The sequence below is a fragment of the Silurus aristotelis genome, assembly GCF_946808225.1.
Source record: "Silurus aristotelis genome assembly, chromosome: 28".
NCBI classification, from domain to species: Eukaryota; Metazoa; Chordata; class Actinopteri; order Siluriformes; family Siluridae; genus Silurus; species Silurus aristotelis.
In genome coordinates, this window is record NC_139601.1 from 15585363 (window position 1) to 15611871 (window position 26509).

Sequence of the window (26509 nt, forward strand, 5' to 3'; positions counted from 1 at the left end):
AATTATCATAATTCATAAAATAAATCCTGATGTTAATTGAACTAAACAAATGACATTTATATAGAAATGTGGGGGGAAATGTAGCAAAGCTTAATTAGTTTTAAATCACGCTTCCGATTGGTCCAAAGAATATTAGTTTACAGTAACTGCTCTGACTCTAATATCTAACTGAAATCATGGCTTTATATTAATGTGCTAATGTATAATTAAATAATATAATTAATAAAAATACAGAGAATTGGATGTACAAACGCTCCACATAATCCAGGATTGTTCACAATCAGATGAAAAAGAAGAAATGAAAAAATATGGTTGACATGGTGAAGTCTTGTGTGAGGGGATGTTTATTCAACATGTAGCGACTGCGTATCAGAAACAGAACTCGAATTGAATAAAACGCGTTATAGTAATCATGCGTCATGAATTGATGTTGTCTGAACATTGCTGTGGTTATAAGAGGAAAAATAACTGGTAAAAATAACTGGTTTGGATCAAGCCACATCACAGCACCTCATGTTTGACAATGTTCCTATAACTACATAATCTTGAGTGTTGTTCAAAGCAGGTACCTGACCTTCAGACGGAGCCACGTGAGGGTCACGATCCTCCTCCAGAGTGAGATTAGAAATTGTTTTAACAGTAAAATCTTAGGATTCCTGCTGGTCAATGAATTGTAAAGAACCAAGAAATAAATCCTAATGTAACAATAGTAGTGTTTTTGAAATAAGCGTTTGCCGAAAGAAACGAGACCAAACAACCATTTTCTTAAATAAATGATTTATAACTCACATTCAAAGATGTCATATAGCTTCTTAAAAAATATCCATTCATGCAACAACAACAAAGGGAGAAATACGTACTTTTTAGAGGGAAGGGGGGGGGGGGGTAAATTTTTTTAGCAATAATTTTTTTCCCCTCTACTCGTACAATCTCGACATCTATGGAAAGACTACGAACATCCACCACAGAGGAGACCAGTTTTTGATTTCATTCATCCCGACACGTAAAGACGGCGACTTTCGGTTTTCCGCTAGTCGTGTGAGCGTTTCTTCCTCCTGCTCTGGCACAGAACGGACTTACTGTTACAGTAAAGAAGACCATATCCTGGTTGGCTCACGAACACTGAAAGGCTAATTAAACATTAACCCTGGATAAGTATTTACACACTAGGAGAGCTGAACTCGATTTTGGAACCATGATCACAAAGCACAAAAATCTCTAGACCTGTCTGTATATTGTTTAGTTTTTTTTGTTGTTTTTTTTCTTTTTATTTCTTTAAAATCAACTGCTCTGTGTTAAATGTCTGCACAGCAAAATGGTCAGTTATTTATATTATATTATATATATTCAGATATGTAGGTCACACAGTATATCTGCTTTGCATTTGGACAAATGATTATGAAAACAGTTTCAGTCTGGGGTTTTTCCCTGTACACCTGATGTACGTGGGGGGAAGGAAAAAAAAGAACGAGTGCTTTCACCCGAGACGAGTGGACTGAGCAAAATCGGTTGTCTATCCCTGTGATATCCAAGAGCAGGACGAATCTAGTCTGGACTAGTGATGACCACTCTTGATTCTTCATTACAATACAAATCAGTGGTGCCTCTATAAAGGTCAGTGATCACAATATAACAGCAATACTACGGTGATCGTTTTAACGCAGTATACATGGGCAGGACGAGGCGTGGCATTCGAACACACGGCGACGACGATCCGGAATAAAAGAAGAGTCTGTGGTGTGCCAGAGAGGAAAAAGAAACCACTGATCACCAGAAAAGACAATGGCTATAGTTCCATCTACGCACACACACACACACTCACGCACACACACACACACACACACACAACACCCTAACCAGGTGGCGACGGGAGAAGGGGATACGACTAGCAAAAAGGAAAGCAAAGGTGGATTCTCTACTCGTTTTGCTACATGTGCTGAAGGACATTTTACTCTGAATGTGTGAATAATTCATTCGATTGTGTGAATTTAAAATGGCAAGGTGAAAGCGAAAGGGGTGGAATCGGAGAACCATGCTGGATGGTTTTAGAGCACAATTTGAAAGTGCAAAAGTTAAGAAGGATCTCTTTCAGCATAATCATATGTCAGAGGGGAAAAAAAAAAAAAAAAGGAGGGGGGGGGGGTTTCTAGAGATATACACGCTGTCACTAGGACTTGCAGTACTACCATAAACCCTAAAAGAAAGGACATTAATGCAAAAAACAAAACAAGAAACTAGAAAATAATGGAAAAAAAAAAAAAATGCCAAAATGAAATGTTGGCTCTAACTGAAGTGGATAACTGCAGAAATGATAACATTATTTTATGTAACATAAAAAAATATATTTTAAAAAGCATGTGACCTCAAACAGCATTTTGTTTGCACAGCTAGGCTGCGGACGGTACTTGATAGGACCAGGTGGGAATCACCTTTTTTATTTTTTATCAAGAGGGTGGGCTTGGTCAGCCTTCCACCCTTATTTTACAGTAAAGCTTTCATAACTGCTCCCTTTTCTGAGCCCCTGTAGGAATACTGCAGTGAGGATCTATTCCCCAAACATTGCTATCCTCCATACACACTCGCGCGCACACACGCACACACACGCTCACATTTCCTCCACCGGACAATGTAAAAAGGACTTGACCCTGGACTTGCCCTGAGCTGTGGCTGCTTCCTCCTATCTGACTGCAAAACCTCAAATGGCCACACGGTGGCGACGAATCCACAGGACGGGCAAAAAAACCAAAGAAAACAAAAAACGATCCCGCTCCTGTTTCACGATGCCGTTCCTGCCATGTGTGTCCGTTTCTGAAGGGGAGAGCAAGTACAGACCCAGCCAGAGGTCACCTCCAATTCCCCCTTATATGCGAAAAGCTTCGTAACACCCGCCGTGCTCTTAGTGCTGATGGCTGAAAGACGCAGAGGACCAAACCACCCTGCTTGTCTCAAAGTATCACCTTTCACAGAAACGTTAGGTTTTGTCTCTGCCACCATGTAGACAGTACATGTAGACAGTACAGAAATAAGTGAGGATGAGGGAGGAAGTGGGGGTTCGTAACAAAAACGCTGAGGCGAAAGATCTGTTTTTTTTTGTGTTTTTGCTACTGGTTCTCCTTGCGGATCTCTTCGAGGATGTTGACGAGGCTCTCGAGTCCAAACACGTAGCCCTTGTCGGGCCCGTCATGCACAGTCTGGTCGTCCCGGAAGCCTTTGTAGGTGCTGTGGGCAAAGTCTATCATGCGCACATCAATATTCGGGGCCGGAGGCGGGTCCGGGGGCGGAGACTGGCACCCTGGGGTGGTCTCTTTCTCGGAGGATGCCTCTGCCCGCTCGGGTTCCCTGCCTTCGTAGATGATGAGCAGAGAGCTGGAGTAGAAGCGGTAGGAGGCCTGGCGCTCGAGCACGGATGTGAGGCTGTGCAGCTTGTTCAAGATGGGCTCGAAAAGGTCCCGCCGCAGCTCGGCGCCGTTGTGCATGAACTGGTAGAGCGCGTGGCGGAAGCCCTCGATCGACAGACCTCGGCCGTAATATTTGTTGCGGCACAGGTAGTGGCCCGTGTCCATCTGGTACACCTGGGACAAAAAAGGAAACAAGGGGCAGTTCATAAAATATATGTATTCATTCATTTGATTGTCGTATCGTTATCGTGAGATCGAAAAATTGCAACTAGGGGACCATCTGCATTTTTTTTTATAAATAAAGACAACATATCGATATTTGCCATTACAATACACAGTATTTTATTTGTAACACTTTACTTTAATTTTCAGCTGCCAAACTGATAGAATTGACCACCTTTATTATAATAAAAAAAAAAAAAAACTTTAATTACGACATCTCTGAGGTCCATTTTCAGTGTATCAGCGTCACAGCTGTGCACAAGTTCATCAATCAACACGGCGGTGCAAAGCGGGGCATTAATTTGCTCTGGTTTGGTTTTGTTCCGGGTCTTTCGCTTGCAGATAGAGTTATCGGAGTTACACGCTGTTTCAGTCGGACCTTATTCTCAACTAGACTGCTATAACGGGAGCCATGTCACTAAGCCCTGAAGCCTCATTCCCCACTTCACAGCCCCTTGTCATGGCTCTAGAATTAGAAAGCAGGAAAGCCAATAATGAAAGCCACTTCCTGCTTGGAAAAGCCTGAGCGAAGCACCACAGTGTACTTAAAGAAGGTGGTGGCTGGAACACTAAACGCTGTGTATGCATATTGTACAGGATGTACATTCTCAGTGCTTCGGAGAACAGCTGAGGAAAAGTACAAACATGGACCAAACTAGGGCTGCATCGCTATTCTACCAATTACGCCATCGGTTAATCAAGTAATCGGTAAAGAAGTACTTTTTCTTTGTTAAAGTGCAATACTAAAAAATTAGTTTCTTAAAATGAACGTCATTTTTTTCCTCTTTTTAGAAAAAACATTTTTATTGCTGAAATTGTATACAAGAATATCTATGAAAACTAAACCCATTTAGTGAATTTAATTGGCGCAACCCTTCCTCCATTTTTTCATTCTGCAGTGCTTCTGTGTTTACCTATCCAGAGCGCTCCAGAGTTTAGCGGGTGGTGCTTCACTAATAATGGTCCTTGGGGAAACACAATGCTCTGTGTGTAGAGCGAAACTAAACGAAGCATCAAAAAATTTGCCTCGATGATTTTTTGTATTCTAATTATTAAGTTTTAGTTTAAAAAAAAAAAAATTAACAATAATATTAAAATACTTAAGTCAAATGTTGTATCAGGTCATGTACAAGTTCATGTATCATCATACGCCAGCTCGGATATGTCAAAAAAGTTATTACGCCCCAATAATGGGCAAGAAATAAGCCTCTTTGAAAGCTTCAACTGATCAGATAGACAGAGTGTAAGTGTATTAACATTTTTTTTTTTTTGCTGGACAGAAATCTGTTCTTAAAATTGTAAAAATAAAAAACCGAATAATCCTTGTACAGTTCGCAATGAACACAGTGCTGAATTCAGAGTTTAAAAACCCAGTAGTGACTAAGAAGAGGTGTTTGTGTATTTTCCACATTTTGATGCCATCTGTAGACGTGATCTTTATCGCTAACGGAGTGCCAACACTATGGTTTGCGCAAAACTGTTTGACAGGCTGCTAAATTAATTTCGCAGGTCGGATGACAAAACGCAGAGAAAACAGAAACCAAAATCAGTCACATCAGGTCACATATTTGATAAGGCTATGTTTAAATGCACCACGCAAGATACTGTAAAATGAGGTGATGCAAGAGCACTGCTGTTGGATCAGACAATCACAGTGAACACCAACGTCTTATAAAAATGAACTCTTCTTGCAAACCAGGTGCAAGAAGTCCCCAAATTACTGTAGTTCGACTTATGTTTTTTTTTCAGATTTTCCGATGCCGATACTCTTCGGTCGTCATGTATTGTTTTTGTGCGTTTTTGGTATTCAAAGCGTAATTTTATCTCGTCTGTCTCCATTTTATCTGCGTCACCAGGCTCTGAAACGGAGAGCATCTAGCTACGCCTTCCACTCGCAAACCAGCGCTCATGCATGCACTCGCTGCCACGCACATTTATACATGTAACTTGTGCTATTTTCAAGTTATGATGCATTGCAACGCATTTCCATCGTAACTCTGGGGATACCTTTACCACATGCAAATGCGGATTGCTGCTTAGACACATATACCCAGTGTTTGCATTGGCTACAATCTAAAGGGCATTTTCTAAAAACGGACAAGCAAACAGTCTGAATGAACCGATGCACGTATGGTCATCTTTACCTGCATCCCACACACGCGTACGCCCAGGGTGGCGGAGGTGCTCTGTTCACACTTCTTCATCTGACGAGCGGCTTTCTCCTCGGAGGCGTCGTCTCCGTGCTGCCGCGTGCCCATCTTCAGGTCCAGAATGCAGGGGCAGCTGAAGTGATGGACGACGTTCTCAAGGAGCAGAAATTCTGAAGAGAATCTCAGTCAAGGAACAATTCCAACACTGCCGCGCATATAAACTTAATTTATCAAATTAATGTTAGAAGACCCGTTTTTTTTGTTTGTTTTAAAAAGTATGGAAGCATTACTGAGGAAACTTTTACCTCGAATAGGAATATGCCACAGAAGAGTTGCTAACCCACTGCTCTGATTTAGAAAAGAGAACAAAACATACACCCGTTTTTTTTTTGTTTTTTTTGTCATATTATGTCAGATTTCTGGGGCGCTCCGAATAAATTAAGTTGCGTACTGTTAAATCCCAAGTGGCGCCTTCAGACAAAGTACAGGAAATTAGCAATTTCAACACTAGTAAAACCTAAACAAGACACAAATGAGTAAACCGAGCGGAAAATCCAAACTGTCTCTAGTTTCAGCAGCTGTATAATTATATTTGCTTTAGGGATAACTAGACAATAATGGTTGACCACCAGAAATACATGAACTCGGATTCCTAAAGTCACTTCAGTGACATCCATTATATTAGCTCCTATTATATCCTCATATTACATTTTCTTGGAGATTACATTCCGTGGGACATGAAGGCATGACATTTCGGAGCAAAACACCCTGATTTCAACCTCTGGGATACAGTTTGTTATGGAAACTATTATGACCCGATTCGGCACGAAAAACGAGCCCATCCAAACCAATGATTTACCTGCAGCTGTTTGGTATCACCCTTTGTTTTTTTTGTTTTTTCAGAAAACACAGTGACCTATCAGGGAACCAGTGAACCCTCTGGCTACCTACCGTGTATAATTTTACAAGGTTTGCTTTCGAGAAAAGATTACGTGGGCCAAACTTAAATCATTCAGCATCTATGAATGGTTCATAGGCAACAATTACGTTTTTGTTTGAGAGTTGCTAAGCGTAAGTTGCTAAGCGTAACCGTGTTAAAATAACACGCCTTCTGGGTTCATGTCTTTTTTTTATAGCACTCATGTAAAATAACTTTGCTGTCATGGTTACAAAACAGCCCACTGACAATATTGCTGGGTCTGAGACATACAGCAGTTTGCTTTGGTTTTGTTTTCCCCACCAGACAAGAATCGGATCTTGTGTGGAATTTTTCCTGGTCACGTAATCATCTTGAGCCGGACCAGCCTCAAAAGAAAGCCTGTTAAAGCACAGAGTAAAGCAGGATACTGTAGAGCTTCCTCTCCTTGGATTCGGAGCGCATGCGGCTAAGTTGCTGCTTGTGGCAGCGCAGGCTCCAGGGGTTGTGGCTGATCTTTTCTGTGCTCAAGCCGCTGTTGCCATCCAGCATTTGGAAGGGAACCTCGGAGTAGATCTGCAAGTCTAGACGTGGACTCTTCAGCTCTTGCAGACTTACAACATACAAAAAAAAAGAAAAAAAAAAAAAAGAAAGAGAGACGCATAAGGTTATTCTTATAACCTGTAGGCACAAGGTTAGGACACCACCTAACTGACTCACTGGATATCACATTGCCTTAGACTGTGTTGAATATCATTAAAGGCACTAAGCTTTTGAAAAAGGAAAAAAAAACAAGTAATCAGTCTTTAATAAGCATATAAATAAAATATAAAAACGGTTCCTTTTTTGTATCAACAGATTAATATAGAAATGACTTAAATTACCAAAACATTCTATCTAAGGCATTTCAATTACATTTTATTACAGCCAAACAGAGAGGATAAAATAGTGTCAGCTCAAATGTGCAGGTTAGGGCAGGCTGTGCGAAACAAAACAAAACAAACAAACGTCTGAACATGGGGGAAGCATAACGCTATGGTTTTATGTTGCATTTACCTGGTTTTCATGATCCATATTATATTATATGATCCATATTACTAATTGCCTAAGGTGTTTAAACCACGTAATACAAGAGGTTTGTGTATGTATAACATAACCACTCATCATATGCAGAATGAAATTTCAACAGTGACTGCATACAGTGCTTATTTCTTATTTAAAGCGGGTTCAACCGTGTACTGCACCCTTGTAAGTTAACACCATTTTAAATGACCGGTCTTAGCTCTGTGCATGTTCACAGTCCATATCGATTTCCAGTACATCTGTCCTGCTTTGGCTGCACTAATCAATAAGAAGTAGTGAAAAGTACAATAAAAGAAATCGCACCACCACAATGAGTATGGTTGAGCCGTCCACATTCGACCCACATCCTTCTTCCTAATGACTATATAAAGGCTCACTTGTCGTTGCTGTCACTTTCATGGGGTGCTCTTTCCTCCTTATGGTCACTGCTGGAGCGGTGCAGGCTCCGGCGCGAGTGTTTCCGCCGCGGTTGGTCCCTCTCGGGCAGCTCTTCATGGTCCAGGCCTTCGCTCTCGACGTATGGGTACGCTACTAGGTTGATGTAGCCGTCCATGTCGCCTTCAAAACACACCAGGACCACGCCTGCATGGAAGGTTTGATAATGGTTAATTGACCTTAAAGCAAAGGTGCTTATTTAAAACTACAATCAATAGACTACAATCAATAGGATCAATAGACCAAAAAAAATAAGGTTGGAAATAATGTTGGGGCATTGTTTTTAAATGTAACTTGGGTTCTGGACATCACTGATCACAATATAATAAAATATTTAACAAACCTGTTATAAAACTATGAAGAAGTTGTGAATTTACCATGGAGATGCTATACAACTAAAATATTTAAGACCGAAAAAATGCCTCCGAACGAAAGGCTACTTCGGGAGAATGTCAGCGTGACTGATTCTGTTCTAAAGCGATTTGCGTCAGCAGATGGAAAGGAGAGAAGGCCGGGTGTGGAAGTGTGATAGGGAGGGAGCAAGAAAGGGAACAGACCATGCATCATCCAGCTGACTTGCAGCTACTGGATGGCCTTTTTAGCTCTGTGATCCCTCCTTGGTGATGTCATCCCAGTTACTGGAGATAATGAATGAAGACAGTGCTGATGTCAGAGCTGAGCAGCTCTATATCAGGGACTGTGTGTGCGTGCTACGCTAGTGAATGCATCTGTTTATGAGCCAGTGAAATAAAGCTCCTGTAGCAGTGTGCTAATACGGGAAGGGTTCAGTTTAATGGTCATTAAGGATTTTGTGTTTCTCAGAGGTCTTAAAGTCCCAGGGCACTCCAAGTACCTAACATTGTATTGTGGGGGGTTTTTGTTAGCTCAAACACAAAAAGTGAACTTAAACTTGCCACATGTAGCTCACTACCCGCATGGTTTATTTTAAGCACCGTTGGGGATCAAAGGTCCAAGGCTTTCCACATTACAAAAACAAATCCAAAGATAAATATGGCACACAGTTCAAAGCTTTGAAGTGCTGAATCATTTGGTGTTTTCATCACCTCTTGGTAGATGCTTTTAGCAATATAGGTTAGTGCACAACTCTCATCTATATATAGTAAATAATAAATAGGCCTGGAGAATGTTTATTTTTTTTCCCTCTTTGGTCACGTTTCCTTAAGGTTGATAATGGCAAACGTCAAATAAATCACATAAAACAAAACACAAAACACAAACATAAAACTGACTACACTCATTACTTGAACTGGCTTGTAATGAAGTCCATCTGCACCCAAACATAACCGAAAGCATCCGAACTTTCAGATCATGACAAACCACAAAGAGACATCATTAGATTACCTCTTTTACAATTGTGGATTAATGCAAATCTTTTGAATGATTGTGTGTAGACTTATAGAAGTGTAATAATCTGCATGGAAACACGAATTTCAAAAAAGGCAACAAATGAACTTGCATTTAAAACATTATAAAAAAACATTTAAACTAAAATTCATATATTCACATCAAAAAGATGAAAATCATAATAGTAACATTACTATATGTTGCGCTGCTCATAATATACTTTATGTATACTTTAATACTCATAATTGCACTATTACAACCATTGCATATGTTGCACATACTGTATATATCCTTGTTTTCTTTTTTTTTTCGAACTCTCCATATAATTCGGCACACGTATATATGCTTTTCATAAACACAGTATACAGTATCTCCTTCATTGAATATAATCGCCTTCCCACGTACTGTTTGTTTATATTCATGATGTTCATTCATCTATCATATATCATAACCTTACCAACCTGTATATACGTAAATATTTTAAACTGCTAGCAATGCACTTTTGGGTAGATGCTAACTGCATTCTGTTGCCTGGTACCGTAACTTGTGCAACAACAAAGTTGAATCTAATCTAATCATCTAACAATAGACTGGGAAGATGATTTTAACAGAACTTTATTGGACATACTGTAAAAAAAAATATATATATCCCTTTTTATGATCGAAATCAGATGCGCGTATGGCTGTCACATCATCAGACTGTCTGTAGCGCAGGAGCAACACTTCAGCCATTGTTTGCACCACTGTCGTCTCGCCCCCAAACACAACCTCTGTTCATCTATTTATAGCACTTTACACCATTTTACACATACCTCTAAGGTTTGAGGGCGATTCTTCCAAGCCTGCCATCATGCATAAACAATGTTGAGCCTGTAGCCCCTGGAGTCAACGCTATTTTTAAACCGGCTGTGTGGCCACCCACTGCAAGGGACAAATTCTCACGAATGGAAAAAAGCATGAGCGTGAAGCTTTACTCAAGCACGGACTAAAATAGGTGGCCAGGAGTTTAAGATGCATGTATTTATTTACTCCAATCAGTGCGCGAGGTGAGAGTTACTTCACGGGGAAGGCATGCTGTGTGTCTGCACGCAGTAATGCCAGGGTGAAGGGGAGACACAAGCCAGGTGGCTAAACAGGCTTTGAGAGACGAGCTCTGAACAATCTCATACGCTTCCGTGTTAAGGACAAACAGTTGGCAGGGAGGGGGGTTACAATTCCAATAACACAATGGATCCAGGTGCAGAAGGTAATGGCCTGGAATTAGTTTGAACACAAACAGGCATAACCTTTTAGCAGTGAAAGGAAGTTTGAATTCAAAACTGGGAGTGATTTTTAAAGCACATATGTCTGGGTTCCTTTGACAACATTTGTAAAAAAAACATTTGTAAAAAATTACAAATTAAAGCAATTAAAGAAGTTAAAAAGTAGTAATTCTTTGGTCACTTTTAGATTGTACATTCCAGTCTGTTCATCAAAACATAGCAAATATGTTTAACCTGAGAATATTTAAAAAAATAATTAAATTTGATGTCTGCAACAGGTCTCAAAAAAAGTTGGGACAGGGCAATGTTAACTACTGTGTAGCATCACGTCTTCTGTCCGTATACATCTAGAACATGAGGAGAACAGTTGCTGAAATTTTGGGAGAAGAATGTTGTTCCATGTGTGTCTGATACAGGATTTTAGCTGCTCAACAGTTCTGGGTATCCTTTGTTGTATTTTTTGTTTAATGATGCACCAAATGTTTTTAAATGGCAAAAGGTCGAGACCCCCGGCAGATCCGTTCAGCACCCACACTCTTCTATTACAAAATCCTGCTATTGTAATAGATGCAGTTAGCCTTGTCTTGCTCAAATATGCAATGCTTGTGCTCAGTTTGCTCAGTTTAAACATTTAATATGTTTTCTATGTTCTGTTGTGAATAAAATATGGATTTAGGGGATTATGCATTAATGTCCAACTTTTTTGGTATTGGGGTTGTACAGCACCGATTTGGTTTTAGAGACTTAAAGACTTGTTTTTAATACTTTTCTAACAATGAACAGGATTGAGCTGTCACAAGGAGGACACTGTGCATGAACGTCTTTGTAAAAACTAGGTTACATAAGCTCCGGATAAGTCTGCCGGTTAACTCTGATGGATTTCACTCAAGCTAATCAGACATCATATGCTGCTTTGTCTCAGCCGCTGTCATGCTGAATGTCAAAACAGCTCCATGGCGTGTATCTGGCCCTTGTCCTCGGTTTGTTGTGGTTAACTTACTAAAGCAAAAGCAGCATCAGCCTTAACAAATCATAATGAGGAAGAGGTCTGGAATAAGGATTAATAGCTCGGTCTCTTACTCTGTGTTTACTGCGACAAAACTGCCCTTGAGCCCATCTGCTTGTTGAACATCCTGTTTAAGTGGAAATTCTTAGTACCCTGCACACTGGCTTTATGTGAGTATGTGGGCAACACGGTTGCAGATTAAATCTTAATTCAGTTGCATGCGAAAGAAAAAAAAAAAAAAAAAAAAAAAAACTGTAAATCTAAAATATTACCTTTGTATTCTGGGGTGAACTCCTTCATCTCAGGTGGCAGAGACTCATAAAAGCGCTGTTCTCGGCTGATGAGTGGCTTGCAGACAGTGTGGTCATCATAGCGCATCATGCTGGTATGGCCACCCACCTGGTGGACAAAGGGTTCGAGTGGCACTCCTCCACCGCGCCCACCATGTCCATGCCCCTGGCCTGTGTCCGATGAATTATGGTGTTTGCCCGTCTCCATGGTGTGCGGGACGCACATGACGCTGACCGGCCGCGTGGTGCTGGGGGCATGGGCTCGGGTGCGCAAGCCGGGTGAGCGCGGGGCACACGGAGAAGGCAGCTGGGAGCGCACGCTGCCGCCGGGTGGGGGAGGAGCCAGCCCGCTGGCCACGCCCGCCAACCAATTGATCCCGGCGCCAAGAGCGTTGGTACACGCCCTCACCGCTGCCTCCTGAAAAGAGTGCGGGACAGAGTTAGAAAGAGTAAAAACAACCTGTGGGTTCTATACACTGGTAGTGTTAATCACCCGACACAAAACATCACCATGCCAACACTTAAAAAAAAAACAAAAAAAAAACACCAAACTGCTCAAGATACAACAAACAAATCTCGGCCAAATATGCAAAAGGAGCATATAAACACAAAATTGTATACGCGTGTCAAGTCGCTGCGGCAGACAGCGCACAGCAGGCCACTCAGCCCAGAACCCTTATTACATTATGCTGCTCCTCATCAAAAGCCCATGCCATTCATCAATCTCGTTGTCTGGCGTCAAAGCATCCCAGCATGGCTTCTGGTCCAATCAGGACAACCCTTTTAATCAGACCGAAAATGTAATCCTTCCCAGCCGGGTGATCTACACATGCAACTTTCATCAATGGTTATAAAAAGAACTGGAGACACTATACCAGCGCTCAGGAGTGGGGAAAAAATTTATTGGCTCATGCTCAGCTCGGTGGAATGTGCGGCGATAATTATGTGCGCGCGACTACGGTATATGCAACAGTATGTTAACAAAATTTTACTTGATGCACTAGATGTCAGTAGATATTCTGCATAAGAACTGATGTGTTGTCAGTTTTATACAGCACCGTAACAAGCAGCAGGTAAATGAACATTTATTCTAATTCACTTTGAGTTATGGGTTACATTGCATGGGCAGTGGTACCTTAATAACTTGGTTGTGCACTCTGAAAAGTTTCTGAAAATGTAACAGAAATTTTCTGTCCATTTTCAACCCTATCCTCCACATATAAAAAGGTTACGTCCCCTAAAAATGGCAGAAAGAACTGACCTCGGTTAAATGCTGGGACTGATCAAACAGTACTTGGAATTCCATTCCAGAAATTTCCAATTATGACATTAATTTGAGCACGGACACAACGCTGTTGCTCATTCGTCCAATCGGTCCAACCAGAATCAGATCGGAGGTCCCTGTCAAATGATGCAATGTTGACAAAATAATGATTACAGAAACTCCGACCTTGATAAGATTCTCAATTTCTTGCTTTAAATATTGGTTCAACACTGCCTATTTAAGCAATTAGTGCACGTTCATGAGAAAACCAAAAGTCTAGAATTATTGCATTTCAAGCAAACAACGAGTCCCCACATAGCTCAGTAACCGCTCATATAATCCATGTTCCCAGATGCATTAGATGTCCCTAGTAAAGCAGGACTTTGTATACATCCTGTATATTTAGTTGGGAGTCTCAAAATTGTGTTAAACAGCAAACGAATTTCGCTGCTGTTTGAAATAACAGATTCAAATTTCCAATCGATGTAACTGATACTAAAAATACAGCATTATGGAGAATTCTGAATACTTTACATCCAGCCACCATGCGGTTAAATGACGAAATATTGGGAGGCAGCTGTGGCTTGCAAAACTGCCTTGTGACAAATCATAAAGTAGAACGTTTGGTTAGGAAAGGTAAAAAAAAAAAAAAGAAGTGCTGCAATGGACGTGTGAAATTTATTTGTTTTTCAAAATTAGACACTGTGCAGGAAACAGTTACATGAACATTAAAATACTTCGTTTTTTATTTATTTTAACTTTGTTAACTGAAAAAGTAACCTTCAGTCCAAATTCCCAACAAATTATATGCAATAAAATCTATGAAACTGCATCATGGCAGAAAAAAATATTATTATTATCTGCAGTAGATGATTAAATTTGGGCTCCAAACCAAAGAGGTTGACTTCAAGTGTGGCAGTCCTGTACCAATGTGGTTGCTCAATATATGCTTTGCCGCATCACGCATGTTGTCTTTGTTAAAAATAAGGGTTTCGGCATCAGGATTGGGGTGCCAAAATTTCCGCTCACTTAATGAGTTTTGAACGAACTCACCAATTTCTTCAGATCTCAATCTATTCTGTAGTCCTTCTACACATAAGAAGGGTTACTTTATTTCACATTCTATCAGAGCCGGAATAAATAAAAAAAAATAAAAAAAAAAAGGTACAGAAGAACTCCATGGAGTAAAAGTTACAAAAGACTCCCCATCAACACTGCCACACACTGCCACACACTGCCACACACACACACACACACACACACACACACACACACACACACACACACACACACACACACACACACACACACACACCAAATCTCGTCAAGGTCATACAGCGCAACACAATCTAATTGGCATAGTGCTGGTATTAGATTGAACAGAAGAGCAGTAACAAGAGAAAGGTGACTTTCAGGCTAATCAAAATTCCCAGCACATTACTAGCAAAATAAACGGCAGTTTACTAACTGATTTAAATCAGGCTTAGCATTTCCAGGAAAGAAATTTACCCATATTTTAGTTTCACAAACATTGAGGTGTGCAGATTATACGTGCCTCAACTAAAATACCTAAGTGACCCAAATAATTGTAGCTAATGTAAAGTAATAATATATGGGAGTTATTTATAAGCAGACATGACGGCTTTGCGATAGCATTTCTGTTTCCACATACCTGTGTGTTCCTTATTATAAAACGATCCTCGGTCATCCGTGCACACACTAATTATTCCAATCTCGTAAAAACTACTAGAAAACAGATTGTGCTTTGGCCCACGTGTGTGGCGCAGCAGGTGGTGAAATGAAAACTCTGGTAAGTAGCTATAGTTACAACATCGAGGTTTGTTACACTACAGCCTGGCACAAACTCTGCTTGTCCTACGCTACTAAATATGTCCAGTGATGTCAGGAGAAGGTGTGGCATATAGCGGTGTTTTAGTTCATCCAAAAGGTGTTCAGTGGGGTTGGGGTCATGCCTCTGTGTTGGACTTGATTTTTTTTTTTCCACTCCAACCTTTAAAAAAATGTCTTCATGATTTGTGCACAAAGACATTGCCATGCTAGAACAGGTTTGATCTTGACAAATTGCAATTGTACAACACACCAATAACATCCTGTGCTTCTCACTTTGTGGCAAGCACACATGCGGGGTTACTACACATTTTCCCATTTCAAAATTCCATACTTTTCCAGACTCAAATATGCAGAATTTCCTAAAGATGTAGGAGGCTATCTTTAACATCTGAAATGTATTTAGCTGCACAGTTGAGGGCGCTGTATTGTGATGGCAACTGCTGCCTCACAACGTAACAACTAATCACAGCTGTGCAGATCCGGTCTAGCGCCAATCTTTTGGCTCCAACTCCATGAATAAAATAAAATAAAAAATAAATAAAAAAATAAACACTTTTTGCCATGTCCTCACGAATAGGGTTTTGTTTGAAACCGCATATATGTCTCTTCGTTTTGGCCTTCCGTCCGCACAGAGACGTCCGGGTTTTAAAAACTCTTTTGAAAATGAAATTTTTAGTCGTTGCCAGTATAGAGACATAATAATTTTCAGAAACAAGTGTTGTGAAACGATTAAAAACGAAGGTGTGGGCGTGGAGCGTTTGTCCAATGAGGACGCCGTTTTCAAATGTATCCGGATCAGTTGCACAGCAGGTATTTTTGTTTTAGCTTGGCACAACAGTGTCCTTACATTGCCTGTATCGTTAGATTTGCTAGTGCCTATGCCAACCATGACAAAAGAACCTGCTCAATGTTAAAATAAATTGCCTGGAGAGCCGTAACAGAAGCGACGATTACTTTCTATTCTCAAACGGCTCACAGCCTGGTTCTTCTTTCCCCATGCAGAATGTTGAAGAGACATAGAGCCATGTTACCAGGAATGCCCTTGTAGATTGAAATGACCAGAATGCAAACTTTGACCGGTAATTCTTCAACATCACTCAATTGCCATCACAGAAAAATACTTGCCAAGACAAGCCATAGTGTCTCTATTTAGCACAATGCTTCTCAATGTCCAGGATTACCTCTGTTTAACAGAATCGTGGCTTCATAGTAACATTCCAACTAATATGATTGACATTGCTGGGTATCAGTGTTTTAGAAAGGACAGAATAACAGGCAAGGGCGGGGGAGTATTAATATACATCAAAGACTAATTGAAATGTCACTTAATTGAACTGAATACCCCCCTGGAATGTTTAGCCCTAAATGTAATCCTTTCACCTACTATGAATTTTAATATCTCTGTCCTCTATAATCCACCTTCTCATAATGTTAAGTTTTATGATGGATTAAATGTTATAGTTAAACAACTGGACTTTTATAGAGAGACAGTATGGTATGGTGACTATAATATTAACTGGTCTGATAAAAACTGTAAACATAAACTTAAAGCACTTATGACAAAATACAACTATCAAAAATAATTGTAGGACCCACAAGAATAACAAGGCACACCAAGACCCTCATTGATTTATCATTTACAAATAGACCTGAACGAATAATGAAGATTTATAATTTGATTACTGGACTCTCGGACCACAACATGACTTTGACTGTTAGGAAACTGACGAAGAAGCGCCTGCAGGACTTTGGTAAACCTGTTCATGAAAAAATACAGTTTATTATTCCTAAAAGTAGAATTATGCAATTTGAAAGAGCTTAAAAATATAAACTGGGAACTAATTATGACACTAGATGATGTAGAGGAGTGTTGTAATTTTATGACCACATCTATTACAAATCTAATGGAAAAATTTACAAAGCAAATAAAACCCAAACAAAAATATTTCACGGTGCCCTGGATAAATAATGAAATACATAACCTTATGAAAAAACGAGATTTAGCTCTGAAAACATCTTTAAGATCTAAACTTAATACCGATCTCCTGACAGAAGTTTTAGGAACAAGGTTGTATCTGAGCTGCGAAAAGCAAAAGTGACATATTACACTCATTTAATTGATCGTGCTAAAAGGCAACAATAATTCACTTTGGAGGCATTTAAATAATCTGACTAATAAATCAAATAAACATAAAAAGATTACAGAACTTAACATTAATGGAAATCGTATAACCGATTGTGCCACTATGGCTGATGAATTTAATTCATATTTTTTATAATCTGTTGAAGAACTAACAAAAGAATTCCAGCTTGTCAATCCTCTCAATTATCCATTGAGAGCAACCTTAACAGATTCCTTTTATATTAAAGAGGTGTCGGATATAAAAGTTGCAGAAATAATTAATAAACTTCCAAATTCTAAGTCTGATGACATTTTTAGGATGAACAGTTGTTTTCTTAAAAAGTATAAGGATGTCCTTGTCAAACCATTGACCCACCTTGTTAATCTTTCTATCAGAAACAGTACATTTCCCAGTGCATGGAAACAAGGTATAATTATTCCTGTGTTCAAAAGCGGTAGCCAAGACTCAATGAGTAACTATCGCCCTATATCGATTTTACCAGTCTAATCAAAAATTATGGAAAAAGTTGTAGTAGTGCAACTGAGTGACCATTTAGAAGCCAGACAGCTACTCCATCCTTACCAGTTTGGGTTTAGACCAGGTTATTCAACAGAAATAGCAAACTGCTGTTTAATAGAAAAAGTTAAAAAGTCCCTGGACAAGGGTAATGTGGTGGGGGCTGTATTTATTGACCTTAAAAAGGCATTTGATAAGGTCAATCATAGTTTGCTTTTATATAAAATGTTAAATTTTTTAAATGAGGCAGTGTTGTGGTTTACATCTTACCTCTAGAGTCTAGAGTACAGTGTGTTAAAGTTGATCAAAACATATCCACACTCTCAAACATAAAAATGGGCATTCCGCAGGGTACTATACTTGGCCCCATGCTGTTTAGTCTTTTTATAAATGACTTGCCCCTGCACTGCTCTGATGCCAGATGTCAGCTTTATGCGGATGATGCAGTTATTTATGCACCCGCTAAGTCACCTGAGCAGGCTGCAGCTGTATTGTCTACTAGTATGTTTGACATCCAACAATGGCTCATCCAAAATCAACTAGTTTTAAATCTCACAAAAACAGTTTCTGTGCTTTTCCATTAAAAAACTTAAAAAGATTTAATATTAATATACAAAATACAGAAATTAATCCAGTTACAGAATTCAAATATCTAGGATTGGTTTTAGATCCTCAACTAAAATTTGATAAGCACATATTAACATTTTAAAAACAATACAAAGTAATCTCATTTGTTTTAAATTAATTAGAAGTTTTATACCGCACCAGGCAGCCCTGCTGTACATGCATGCTATGATCTTTTCTCATATATCGTACTGCATGACAGCATGGGCTCAAGCCACTCCTACTGCAACCAAATGCATATGTTCTGTATACAACAGAGCAATAAAAATTATGGACAAGAAACCAATTCGACACCATCACTGTACCATTTTTAAGAAATATAATTTAATGAATTTTGAGAGTTTTAGCAATTTTTGCTTTCTTAAATTAATTTACAAGTGCATTTATCATTTAGTACCTGAGCCATTAAGTTCATTTATTGAGAGACAGAGCAGCATTCGAGTCACTAGGAGTTTTACAAATCATGACCGTAAAATCCCATACTGTAGGACCAGTTTTGGTCAAACTACCTTCTCTGTGAAGAGCTCCAAACTCTGGAACTCATTACCATCTGACATTAAGACTATACTGGAGTTTAATGTGTTTACTTCCAGGCTAAAAAACTGGTTAAAGACAAACCATAGGTGCACTCATTTTTAACTAGTAGGTAAGAGTTGTATATGATATGTGTGTGTATGTAAACTTTATGGGTAAATCTCATGGGTAAATTTTATTGTGTATGACTAGGGACAGGAATTGTCCATATCATGTTATTTGTTTAAATTGAAGTACTTTAGTATGTAAATTGTACTGTGTTTAGAGCCCAACCAGGGACACGAGTTGAAAATTAGCATTTGCTATAAACTTTTTATGTAGCATTTCAGTGACAAGCTTGCTTTGACACTATGTATGTTGCATTGTCCCTGTCAAATAAATAAAATGAAATGAAATGAAATCCTGCGACTTTCGATGTGCGCCAATTATTAGAGACTTTCTAAAGTTTGGATGAGTTTTTAATGATCGTTTCAGCTTTCCATTCACATAGACAGAATTTCTCTACCTCCTCCTTCCAAAGTGGACACCTCTGAAAAAAGCGTTCACATTGTGGTATGGATGAGCTTATGGAAAATGCCAACAAATGGTCGTCATGTACAAAACGAGGCCAAGGTCATAAGTCGGATACACGCTGCTCATTCCGATCATGCCGTTTTCTACTGCTGAAACAAAAATTGAAAACATTCATAAGCACAAACCAATGCTGTGCTTTCGAATATATGCTCATGTTATGGCCGGATTGGTAATAGCGAGCGGGAGCAGAGAAAGAGAACAGTTTTGAAAAACGTCAAATTGTAAAGTTCGATCAAACAAAAGACAAGAAATTAAACTTTCACAACAGTCCAGACCAAATATAATTGAAGTCATCAGTTAATACATCAATCCTGCTTTATTTTTTCCCTTGCTGATAGAGAACTCAATGTAATGGCTACCTTTTTTTCTTCTATGCGCTACCATTTAGAGTCCGCATGGGGGGAAAAAAAAAAACATTTTTGTAATAACAGAAGGTAAGGATTACTGCTAGTACTAACGGAACTAAATGTGAAGTGAAATTGGAAATCAACTTGGTGAACCTTCTTTTTAGAACACCCCTGTAGAGTTTATGTAAATATATACATAAACGCTACTCAGATTACACTCCAAAATTGCTCTATATTTATCATATTTTAGGTTTAAAAAATGTGAATTTTATTTAAATAAAAACTTGGCAAGAAAGAAAAAGGCAGTGAGGCTCTAGACTATTTATGTTTCCATCATTGGTGAATAACAAAGTGAAAATGAAGCCAAAACTTTCAAAATATCTTTTGCAGATGATGAATTGTGTTTAACTGGAAAAAATTCCAGCAATATAATCATGCAGCTCACGAGATTAAATTTGCTCAACGGATACCTCACAGAAGCTTTCAGTATATTGGTCAAGCCCAATGTACATTATATTCTCATGAAAGTGGTTTAACCTGAAACAGGAATGGCACAATACAGAAAGTGAATGATCTGAGAATAAATCGGAATCGGATACTATTCTGTAAACACACTACACTAAGCATAAAAAGGTTAGTAAAAATTGGTAGTGTATCAATCACTCTGATTGGGAATCAATAGCAAGTATTGATACTCTTAATCACTAGCAAACAATCTTCCCAAGAGCGTATCCTTCATCATTCCCCCCCGAAAGACTTTGTATTGGGACTGAAAGGGAAATGCAAATGTTATTCAGGAGCAGGATAATTCAACGAACCAAAAAAAGAAAAAAGAAAATAAACAATGTTCATTAAAAGCACACACAACGTAAAATTCAATAAAATCCATTATCCGATAGACTTAAAAGCATTCGTTTAGACCACAATGAGAAACACACAAAAAAGCGCCCATTGTGTTGAATTCGGGACTCGGTTCTTCGTGTGCATAACCCACGCACTCGTATTAATTAGGTCCTAATTAGAATCGCTGAAATGCATTACAACAGGCAAGGACTCGTACACGTGTAGAACAATGCCCTGTGATGCCAGAGCCAAGTGAAATTGGGCAACAGTGTGTCCCTGTTAATTACTCAAGCCTTACAGACACACATGGCATCAACTCTCATTCAGGTCTGCTTTCCAAACATCATGCTCGTAGATCTAGGTCCATATTTACTCATGCTGAATGAAACAAAAAATCCTAAAAATCTTGAAAAAAATAAAACACATTTTCAATGAGGCTAAGAGAGCAGATGGGATTTGACACACCGGAACAGACGCCCCTGGGTATATACTCCAAACTTGACCTAAATACATCTCCTTTTGTAGATTGCTGGAAAAATGGTGCTCATATAAAAGAAAAAGAAAAAGCCTACTATAAATATTTAGCATGAACTCTTGGCAGAAAAAGTTAATTCTGCTCTCTCACATTCAGCTTTTTACTACATCCTGCTTTGAAAAAGAGTTTGAACTTCATCTTGCTTAGCTGGAGGGTTTAGGGTTACACACTCCTTCTTCAAGATCGACCTGTTGGACACTCCAGTGATTGATTAGCGCAAGAAGAGAGCCCCCCCCCACCACCACCACTCAAGACTCATATCTATCACCACTCCCATCTGGGATATCTTCATCATAAGTACATGTGGTGAATCGTACGCGTCGCTGCTCTACGGGGAGCCGGCGAAGTCCGTATCAACTAACTGCGAACCTTGGAGTAGATGAAAGCTGTGGCTATCGCGTGGCACAAACTAAAAGGTGTGTACTGGTGCATTCATTAATACTAGTCACGCAGTTTAGCAGATGAAGTACCAAAACGCTTCCATATACATCGACCAGGTATAACATTATGAGCAGTGAAGTGAATAACACTGACTATATCTGCATCATGGCACCTGTTAGTGGGTGAGATATTATTAGTCAGCAATATTTTGTCCTCAAAGTTGAAGTGTTAGAAGCAGGAAAAATGGGCAAGAGTAAGGATTTGAGCGAGTTTGACGAGGGCCAAATTGGGATGTCTAAACGACTGGGTCTCCAAAACTGCAGCTCTTGTGGGATGTTTCTCGTCTGCAGTGGTCAGGGTCTATCAAAAGTGGTCCAAGGAAGGAACAGTGGTGAACCGATGACATGGTCATTGGCTGCTAAGGCACATTGATGCATGTGGAGAGCGAAGGCTAAAGTTAGGCCTGGTCGGTGTAGTCCTTGCTGGACCCAATGCAATTCCTCCTACAAGCCCAACTCAAAATCAATCCATTAACCCTAACCCACCCAATATGGAACAACACACTTTATCCAGTCTGAAACACACAATGAGTTGTCTCCACCAGCTTCCGTTTCAGCAGTGAGGGCTCTTTTACCCCTTGATCTTTCTGCCCATTCCAGCCACACACTACAGAATATGCAATGGCCAAGAGAGTCTTTTTACCTTTATAGGCCAAACGGTTGGACAATTTCCCACACCATAAACGTGAAATTTAGTTCAGTTCAGATTGCCCTTGCAAACATGGGCGATAAGAATATATTTAAGATCAAACAGGTCCAAGTCTCCGTTTGTAGCCTCGTAAATGATATTACATTTGCCTCGACTAAAAATCTTTCAAGTCGCGTCGAGAGATTATGAAAGAGAAATGGTGGAAAGGAGGTAGAACTTCGTGTAGATGGCCAGTTAATATAAGTATGTTTAAAACATCTGTGCAAATGTCAGTCATTCCAGATTCATCGTTGTTCGGTTGGACACTGGTTGGGGTCTGTGATACTTTTCCAGGCGTATTTTTTTTTTTGCGCCTGTAAGAAATCATTAAAGAAAAATCTACTTTTGCACCTTTAACAGCGATCACGCCTCCATTCGCAGGGAGGAAAATATGCACAGACAATCTAGAGAGCAATGAGCGGTGCGCGAAGGGAAGAAAATGAGCCGCTGCCGTTTGTTCAGGCAGCACCCACTCGTGTATGACTCATTGTCCTTGCATCACAATCTACCGAGGGAAGAGGACAACGGCGTACAGGAATGGAAATAGTGGGAGGATTAAATGTATAGATGTCACCCGCATTACCAAGCGGTGACTATCTTTCCAATTAATAATCCTTACTAAATACCAAACCTGATTATCCAACGATGGTGTAGATTGTAGTCGCTAGCACGGCTTTGAAATGATTTGAAATGTTCTCAAATAAGGAACCTGATCGGTGGTGATTTGACTTTTTTAGCATTTTAATGAAATACTGCTCCATCAAGTGACCCAGAAAAATGTTTGTGAAGGTGAAACGTCCTGTTTTTTTTTTTTAATGCATGAAGCTTTCAGTCAAGCTCCGGCCACGGGTTGTTCACACAGTTCGTAAACACAAGGGACCTGGCGAGTGATCAGGACTAAAATAGAAACATGGCCACATGTGATTTTGGTTTGAGGGACTACCGTCATTAGAGCATAAAATCCTTCAAGCACACCATGTATGCACAGGAAGGGATATTCAGAAGTACACTGGACCATGTTTAAGTGTATATGAGGAGAACTGACGTCCTTTGCCCTAAAGTGACTTCACAAGCATGCCACGCTTTTCCTTTAAAACATCTGGCACAACAGCGTATCGGGCTTGCCATAAAAACAAAAACATGTTGCCAGAACTTTAGATGTGCATAAGGAACTACACATCGCCCCCCCCCTTTTTCCCCCCTTCATACACTTCAAACAAAACAAAAAAAATGGGTTTAGTCAGGGTCAAAACATGGGTTCTGCTGAACGGCATCTAAGAAAAAAAATGTCAAGCGAGTACTGAATACCTCCTGGTCTACAATGCTTAATTGTTTCTCATATCCCTGAATATACGAGGTGGTACCCAGAGGTTTTGAGGTTAGTTTTCTAACACGTCAACAAGTGGCAGCACAAGACTGCACGCACAGTCACAAGGAGCACCTTCATAGTCATAAGTCAGTGTGCCTGTGTAACTGGTGCTATTATGACCATGCCTGCTATTCTGACCATGTGTGCACCCTGTCACCGAGCTCTCCTCACACGTGAGCTTCTCACAACATGATCTCTTCGCATTATTCCTGAAGATAAAGATCCGGCTCAAAGGTCGCCCGTTTTGACACCGTTGCGAAGATCGGTCACAAAGTGTTTGACACGTTTCAAAAAGAAAAGTTGTGCAAGGGGACTATTTTAATGGTGAACGTGTGTAAACATGGATAAACACAGTACTTTCTTGTGAACAGAGCAGGTCTCAAAACTTTGAGTTCTCTGAATATTATCAGGTGTGACAAGCACTTGAACATCCGCATACTATAGCTTAAAATTAAATGTGGTGCTTCCTGTTCAAAACCTTACTAGAGTTTGTTCTCACGGCAAACTGGAGACCGTTTTATACACCACCGAAGGACAGGGTTGTGTTTACGGTTTAGAAGGATTTTGAGTCATTAATGAGCGGCTGTGTTGGGGCCCACTCGATTGTCGGCGATATTTTTAGCTCAGCATGATGTCGTGCCCGGCTCATGTGGTACCTGGGTGAGAAGAGTAACCGAGTCCTTGGGTATGGCACTGCTTGTGTGCCTGGTGGAAACAGTGACAACATGAACTTTGACAAATAGCGCTGCCTGCCTTCCATTGTTATGAATATTACATGGATCTGGGCACAACAACCCATACACATTTAAGATACCTATGACTTTTTAAAGTAACACCAGAGAAAGTCATTGTTTCATATTAGGGCAGATTTTGCAAACAAGCATGAATATTATGGAATGTCTGGCTGTTCTTCCAACTTCCAAGCAACCATACAAAATCTACAGAAATACCCCACGTAGCTTTAATTTATTAGTTCACTTGCTGCAACACATTGTTTATTCATGACGTTCTTTTCTACTTCACTGCAATCTCCTTGATCAGCTTCATGCCAGAATTGTATGTTGCCTCACGTGTACGTTGGCAAACAAAAATACATTCATTACGAGGCTTAATTCATTTATCTTTTTAATGTCGGACATAATAATCAAACTTTCTTTTAACTCCCGGTCACATTCTATAAACCATGTTTTCGAATGACATCCTTAGCATGCTACAGGCCTTGCAGAACATCATCAGAGGTCTCAGAAATGACCCACCAGTAATGACTAGTCAGAGAGGAAGCTGGACACAAACGACATTAATCTCTGCTTTGCGTCTTAAGAGTTTCCAAAGTGATTTAACGTGGACAGTGCACAGCAAATAGGATTTAACACTTACATCACCTAACTCTGTGACAGCACATGGCTTAGTGGCTATTTCTATCAGCTAAGGGAGAGGGAGAGAGGGAAAGGAAAAAGCAGGAGGAGTTCTTCACTGAGCTCCAGGACGAGAGGGACGCTTCTAAGAAAAAGTTTTCCAGGAGTATGGGGCACCGCATTCCATAGAATTCAAACATTTCTTCTCTTGTTCCATAAAAGTGTCAGCTTGAGTAGGAAAATATTCATTCTTTTCAAGAGGAGTCTGTAAGTTGTAATTTTGCAACGCTAAAAGACTAATTCGGAAACTGAAAAGTGTCATCGAGGACCCGAAGTTAAAGACTTGTGTGTCCTACTGTTTTAAAGGGATTAGGATAGATTATAGTCGAGCCATCTGCATCAGATCCATTTGCATCTCGTAAGAAAAAGATGTAAATGAGCAAAACCACAGACAACGGCTGATGATCATGAACTGCAAGCAGCTCGGGTTACCCCATGCTATTTGCAGAATGAAGCGCTAAACAGTGCAGACCTCCCTTTGAACCTGCACAGAAACGTTTAATTAGCTGTGATGCACGAAAGACGGTTCAGTCCACGCTCAAATCAAAAGTCGAATAAAAGGTTGGGATCGCCATCGGAAAACTAATCCAAAAATAAATATTAGAAATCCGCTATTGGGATAAAAAGCAATAAAAAAAAATTGGAGTTGGGGGGTGAGGGGGGGTCCACACACATGCAAAGGGAGATATGTAAAATCAAGAAAAAAAAAAAATAAAGGCATTAACTAGAAAAACAGCAGCTGCTTCCTCTGACTCGTTTCAGCACTTACAGGGTATGTGGTTAAATCCAGCTGTGGGTTTTCCCAAACATTGTGCTCTCGTTCCTCCACTGAGGATGCAGCGAGACGTTGTACTCCCTGGTCCAGCGTGGCTTGCCAACACTGGCTACTTGCTTCTCGTCTAAGGAATAAGGAGAGTAATTTAATGCTCGCTGCGAGCGAGGCCGAGAGTGCAAGTCGCCTTTCAGGAGGGATCCTGTAACACCGGTGTTAAATTATCTCAAAAACCCCATCTCGGTTCTACAACATGCAGTTAAGGGCCTTGCAGTGAAGTGCAGGCCACTCCTCGGTCCTCAGTGAAAGTGCAACCGAGAGCTCTTTTCGCTTGCACTTTCTGCTCGAACGGAATAACAGAGGGAGTGGTTAAGACAAAAGGGAGGGGAAAAAGCAAAGCCGGGGCTCAGACTGAATGAAGTCGCGAGACAGACACAAGTAGGACTTGGATGAGCTCTTCAAAGCCTCTTTCCTTTTGGTGACCGTTC

At 40.0% G+C, this 26509-nt stretch overlaps 1 protein-coding gene across 5 annotated transcripts in view; it reads right to left on the bottom strand.

Annotated features, from left to right (window-relative positions):
* Positions 1-760: 760 nt before the first annotated feature.
* The window catches only part of ip6k1 (inositol hexakisphosphate kinase 1), a 37659-nt gene continuing 11910 nt past the window's right edge, over positions 761-26509 (bottom strand). For 3 of the 5 annotated variants that reach the window (XM_083533499.1, XM_083533500.1, XM_083533498.1), the window contains exons 2-6: positions 12110-12545; positions 8147-8351; positions 7118-7299; positions 5765-5940; positions 761-3572 (exon numbers count right to left, since the gene is read on the bottom strand). In XM_083533499.1, coding sequence (XP_083389625.1) covers positions 3102-3572; positions 5765-5940; positions 7118-7299; positions 8147-8351; positions 12110-12545 — 1470 coding nt within the window. In that variant the 3' untranslated portion in view covers positions 761-3101. Of the gene's footprint in view, positions 3573-5764; positions 5941-7117; positions 7300-8146; positions 8352-12109; positions 12546-26018; positions 26234-26509 lie in introns of those variants that run through there. The other 2 variants (XM_083533502.1, XM_083533501.1) reach the window with 2 other exon arrangements.